General features: G+C 27.1%; 1 protein-coding gene across 1 annotated transcript in view; it reads right to left on the bottom strand.

Moving 5' to 3' along the window:
- Positions 1–3,239, bottom strand: part of LOC105621971 (odorant receptor 4-like) — a 3,914-nt gene extending 675 nt beyond the window's left edge. The window contains exons 1-4 of the mRNA XM_012203402.1: positions 2,953–3,239; positions 2,692–2,791; positions 1,062–1,163; positions 820–978 (exon numbers count right to left, since the gene is read on the bottom strand). Of these exons, the coding sequence (XP_012058792.1) occupies positions 820–978; positions 1,062–1,163; positions 2,692–2,791; positions 2,953–3,239 (648 nt within the window). The remainder of the gene's footprint in view (positions 1–819; positions 979–1,061; positions 1,164–2,691; positions 2,792–2,952) is intronic.
- Between the last annotated feature and the right edge of the window lie 3,640 nt (positions 3,240–6,879).

The raw sequence follows: 6,879 nt of genomic DNA, 5'->3' as shown, positions 1-6,879 counted from the left end.
ACACACACACACACACACACTTATATATTACTATTTCTTTATAAATCAAAATTTATTGAAATAATAATTAAATTTCTGCTGAAATCGAAAACCGAAATTTTGGTTATGCATCAATTTTGACCAAAGAATATAAAATACTTCTTCTTCATGAATATCATAATTTAATTATTAAAACAATTATATACACATATTGAAATTAATATTTATGAAGAAGCACTATATGGTTTCAATCGAACTGATGTAATGGATGTTCGTTTTCAGTTTCGGTAAAAGTTTCGGTTGGACTCTAATTATAAGATAGAAATATAACGATAATTTTTATTAACGATAATTTTTTAATTATTAATTTTACTATGTAATAATTATAATATTTAACCCTCTTGTCAATACTCAAATTTCCCTCTTTAATTTTTATAAAAATTTTATATAATTTTTATAAAAAATTATAATTCAAATCTATATAAAATGATCTAAATAATGAGAATCTTGCCGGGCTAAGATGTATTTTGTCGGGAAATTAAAAAAATTTTTAATTAAAATCTCAAAAAGGAATACCCGGGTAAGAGGATTAAATAAAGTAAAATAAATTCCATTTTTGCTAAATTATTTTGTTAAATTAGAGATTTTATGTCATAAATATTTTATATATTTATATATTTTTTTATGTTTCTTATATTTGTTTTTCTCTATTTTTGAGAATTAAAAAAGAAGAAAATAAAAAATCTTTTCTAATTATAATTCCAAATAATTATAGCTAATTAGATGAATAATGTACACTATCGATAAATTTTAATAATTTTTAAAATCACTCCATCTCACCGATGCATAATATCGTAAGGACAACGAGGGCAAACCGCATGGTAATGTAACTAGTATTGGCTTTTGACTTCTCAGTATAACCATTTGTAAGTTTTTTCTAAGATATTCAGATTTAGCATACCAATCTGTTTCAAAAGCTGCTTGTGCTACGTTCGTACTCTGTGAAATTTGTCCATACAATTAATAAAATATAAATTATGTATAAATGTAATTATGTTATTCTTTATAAATAATTTACTTACTACATGAATTAAATGTTCCGCTGGCCAGGCATACATAAATACTTCTAATAATGCACAGCTTGATAAAAGAACACACTGAATCTTCAAAGATAATGGTACCTTCTATTTCAACAGATATGAACCGCTACCATTAGGAGAAATGTTAATAATATGATACTGTCTAATTTTTAAGAATATTAATACGTTTGTGTTAAAACGTAGAAAATAGTATATTGTATAATATATTCTCTTGCAAATTTATTAATGCAAATATTAATATTATTATATTTTGTGAGTTTTATATTTAAAACATTATCACAAAAAACATTTATTTATATATAAAAAATGATGTGTGAAATATCATGTGTATTTCTAAATTGTTGGGTGTATACATATATTGAAATAAATTTGAATAAAAAATATTTTAATTAATGTTATATTTACGATAATAATAATGTTGTAACAATATAATGATGTTCTTAATACATTCTTATCATTTTCTATGATTTAATGGGGTTTTTCAAGACCTAGGCGAATTTTAAATTATTCTGTCTCAAATTCGATCTCTGCGAACTTAGCACTGACTTTAAGAAAAAAATTTTGTTTAACACGCATTAAACCAAGCTCGATTTGTACTACTTTTCTTTTCGTTTGTATCTTGAGAGATTTAACTATAAAGGATTGAAAAAAATGCCAGCATCTCACTTTAAGATATTTAAAATCTATAAACAGATGTTTCGGGATTGTATTTGTATTACCATTGATTTCGTTTGTACTTAAGAAAGTGATTGTAACGAATTTTCAAACCAGGGATGAAAGTCTCATATTCGTTTGATTATGTTTCAAGATTGAAATAGATTTCGATATTCACAGAACTGGATAAGTATTTTTAAAAAATCACAAAAAAATAGTTAAACACTAAGATCAGCTTTAACCGAAAACAGATCTATTTCTTTTATGGAGATCCTGAAATCCGAACTTGACAAGATTATTTTACAAATAAAATGTGCCACGTCGACATATATTTATCACTATTACATCAATATCTCATGCACACAAGAAAAAAAAGTAATTACGAAACAAAAATTATTGTGTTTAGTCGGTAATACAGACGACTTTAGGATCTTCTTAATTGAAAAAAATATAATATCATGCGTTATTACCGGACGGAAGTACAAACGGATACAAACGATCCAGAAACAGCACCTATTTATAGATTTAAAATATTATATCTTAATATTATATCTCAATATGGAGTGCTGGTATTTTTTTTCAATCTTTTATACTTTTCAATCTCTTGAGGTACAAATGAAAAGGAAGGTGGTACAAACGGGTACAAACCGAGTTTAATTTAATGCGTATTAAAAAAAATTTTTTCTTAAAGTCGGGTTCTAGATTCACAGAGGTCCAAATTCGAACATATAAAAAAAGTGAAAAACGTTTCGAGTCATGTCATTGTAAAATTGTATTCTTGAATGTTGAAAAAAGGTACCAGAATTTTTTTAGATTTTTTTTAGAACTTAAAAATTTTTTGAAAGACACAATCAGGCACTGGTGACCTGAACTAGGAAACAGTAAAAATAAAAACGTTGGACCATGGGAGGGTTAATTAGGTATACAGTATGCTATAATTGCATTGAATTATACTTACTGCAATAAAAACAAGGCCAAATGTTATTAATGCTACAGTAGTGAAAAGTACAGTTACCATTGCAAAGGGTCGAACTGTAAGGGTTACATCTTCTGCATATCTAAAAATCATTTGAAATATTTTGTCTCATATAAGGGATGATAATATAATATCTATTTAAATAGATAATTTTAATTTTTAACAGTTAAATATATGCAACAAAATTTTAATGTTTCACACATGCAATAAAATTTTCATTTTACATCCTTTAAAAAGTCATACTTGATTAATTTTTGATGCTTTTCGATACATTTCGCGAGATTATAGATATTCGTAATTGTTCGGAATTCTTCAGTCAACAATTTAAATCTCGCTGAAGTCAACCAGAGCAAAAGCGCCATGAAAGCGTTAACACATAAATGTGCAGATATGAACAGACCAACTATAATCTGATGGATATATGTAATAGCTCTTAATGGTTGATGAGACGCATCAAATGGAAATTCAGCAGCTGTTGGAAGCGGCTGATCTAGCATGACAGGTCCGATAAAAAGGCCGAAGAGACTCATGTAGAATAAACTTATGCAAAAACCATAAAAATTGGAATACTTATTAACATACTCCCGCTGAACAATCGTTTCCTCGTGAGGCTTGATCAATGCGCAAAAATTTTCCATTTCGAAAGTAACGAACTACAATTAATTAAAATTATATTATTCCGATTCATAATACGTGAGAAGAAAATTTTATTTTTTAGAAGCAGAATGTATTAAATACTTGTAATCGTTGATAAATAATTAGGTGACATAGAATGTTGCCAATAACGTGGCTAAGCGTGACCAAAGAGAACAATGATCTCATAAAACTATCAAGATTATTAGTATTTTTATTCTTCACAAGACCATATATTACCGACGCTATTATGCCTGCAGTCATTAATATACAGATATATTGATATAATTTCACGCACAAAATTTTGCATTTAGAAGTGCCTAATGGTAGTGGCCAAAACCATATAACAAACAGACTCAACTTCATGATGGCAATCGTTTTCTTTAGCGTTACTCTCTCTTGCATGACTACGTTTTAAATTACGTACAATTGTAATTCTGTGAAAAGTTTTACTTAAGAAACTATATACTGTCTTGAAAATCTTTTCTTTACATCAAATACACACTATTTCAATAATATTCTTACAAAATGTACGCTAAGTGAAAGCGCGGAAAAACCGATGTCAAAATGTATTGCATTATTTATTACTTTTTAATGTAAAAAGAGTATGCGTGCATATGAAAACAAGTAATGTAAGATTTTATTACAGTTCTACTGAAATATAAAAATATCGATTGAAAAAAAATTACAAAATGGATGCAACATGAGGCACGTATGCATTCTTCTCTGCGTATTCTTTGAAAACGTTAAGTGGCAGAAAATAATTTATTAGCTATGCAGAACTTGAAATGTGAGTTGTGGTATTACGTAGCAGTTGTTTCCCGCACTGTTGAAACATTGATGAATCTTCTAACGTACCTTAATTGAGACATGGGTGAAATGAGTGAAAAGTGAAAAAGAAATTCTCTTATATTCGCGGACTAGTGAAGTCTATAAACTTATAAAATTGTTTCTCAAGCAGATAATTTAGTCTATTCTTAGCTATTAGTTTCAGTTTTCCTAAGTTAAAATAGTTTTTAAATTTATTATTTTTTCTTAACTTAATATTTTTATTATTGTATATAATTACATAAATTATAAAAATAAGTAAAGTAATACAAATTTTGCAATTCAATAGAATAATACATTTTTAAAAACTTTATAATTTTGCATATATAATTCGTTATTTAAATATATTCACATTTCAGCAAGAATTTTTAACAATAAATAAGTAAACTATAAATTGACTAGATAAATTATTAATAAAAAAGCTTGCGGTTTTGATTTATGATTATGAGAAATAATTAAGAAAAGATATAATTAAAGTGTAGTAATGTTTAGGAGATATCCCCTCAAATTTTCAACAATAACTTAAAAGTTCATTTGGCATATGTAAGTTGGGGAATTAAAATGTGCAATGGAATCCAATACGCAAGAGGATTTCAATGGTGATGTACAATAATAAATATACATGCATGAGAAGAATTTCTGTAATATTAGATTCTCGTTTATATATAGCGTGTATGTAAGTAGGGTAAAGTTGCCGAAATTGTACTGACTCCTAAATTGCACTACTACTTATATCGACATATTCCCACTTTAATAATTATAAAGTAATCCTGAAAATTTCAAAATGGAACTTGAATGGACTGTAGTTAAAAATTTTGTTGTGTGACGACGTATTTCCGCAATGCAGAAATTGTTAACAGAATTTTTTAACTGTAGTCTGTTCGAGTTCCATTTTAGAATTAGAAAGATTACTTCATAATTGAAATAGGAATATGATGATATTTTTACAAAATTTTTTAATTAGTGAGTTGATGATGACAAATGTTAATAAAAATTGTAACTAAATGGAAAATAATTTATTTATATGAAAATGATAAAATGATTAAAAATAACCAACCAAACAGTTTAAGATCTTTGAAATCGGTCTCTTGCATTTTTTTGTACAACTAATAATTTTGATGATACAATAATTTAAATATTTGCATGAGCGACGTTTTTTATGAATTTCTGCAACTTACAAGCGTGTATAACTTCACAAAAAAAGATCTAAATTTTTTTCGCGAAACACGTGTCTCATGTTTTTATCTGTAGAATATGTCAGCAAATTTAAAAAAAATAATAAAAATGACGATGCTTGAAAAGCGCTCGGTTTGACGTGGAATGCTTTAAATACGAACCGAGTCAAATTATTAGTAGTATTTTCTCAGATCTTACGCGTTTATGTAATATATTATTCAATAAAATATTATAAATATTCAACAAAATTAAAAGTTAAAAATTATCTGTTTTACCTTGCAAAAATAAGCAAATTACAAGATAGAAGAATTTCGTCAAAATTCATTGTATCGAAAAAGCATTTTATAGCATTTTATAGCTTGAAATTTGTATTTTTTCGATCGGTACTTTAGAAAACGGTGTTACTGATATTTTATGGAATTACAGAAACATAAACGAAGATATCATAATATTGTGAAATCACAATGTTCTTTTTAAAAAAGATAAGTTGTATAACATCTTTCATTTTATCAATAAACCTAGTTGTTTCATAAAATTTCTCTGATCATTTTTAGGCTTCTGACTACTTACATGATGTGTATGTTTCTTAATATATGAGTATATTTGTCTTTCATTCTTTGCGATTTGTATTTCTAAACATAACATCTCTAATCTAGCAGAGGAATACAAGAAGAATACAGCAAACAGGAAATTCATATTGCTGCAACTAAGTCCACATTGCACAATAACATAGACTTGCATAACATAGATAAATATTACAAATGGCGTTTCAGTAGGAAGTGGATACAATTCTTCAGAAGGAAATTTTCTCAAACTAAATGTCGGGATGTAACAAAAAGTGGTTATTGTTGAAGATATTGCAACAGATATAAATAACAAGGCATAACGATTTATGATTTTGCAGAATAATCTTTTCATTGTCATTGAAAGCAAGAAGAAAATTCTATATCTCTTTCAAAATGTGCTAAATTTAATTAATATTTTTAGTAATAAGCTGATAAATATATATTTAATGTTAAGGAAAAGAATCACATACTTCACTTCGTCCGAAGAACATCCCATGGATATATAACGTCCACGATAATATCTATATATAGTATCATATAGATATTGGCTACGTTCAGCAGATTAAACAGATAAATGACCGTTCGCTTATTGGTGTATTCTTTTAGATTATCCGAAAATGCTGATTATCTAATCAGCATTTTAGATCTGGAAGAATACATCAATAGCAGCAAACGTTCGTTTAATTATTGAGTTTGCTAAACGTAGCTATTGTGATATCCGTGCGACATCCCACGGATTGTGCTGTATAAGAATATTTTTTCCGAAATATAATTAAGTAGATATTTTTGAAAAAATATTAACCATGTATCTAACTATTTTTCATATTATCGAGTAAATATAATCAAGATATCTCTCTCTGATTTTCATACATTAAAAGAAAAGTACTTAATTATATAATTGTATTAGGTGTACAACTTTGCTTCCGCCGTTTTTTTCCGAAATTCGAGGCTTATTGTAAAAAACTGA

The sequence above is a fragment of the Atta cephalotes genome (genome assembly GCF_000143395.1).
Source record: "Atta cephalotes unplaced genomic scaffold scaffold00039, whole genome shotgun sequence".
Lineage (NCBI taxonomy): Eukaryota > Metazoa > Arthropoda > Insecta > Hymenoptera > Formicidae > Atta > Atta cephalotes.
The sequence above is the reverse complement of the archived record's forward strand: the minus strand, read 5'-3'. Positions and strand labels throughout refer to the sequence as shown.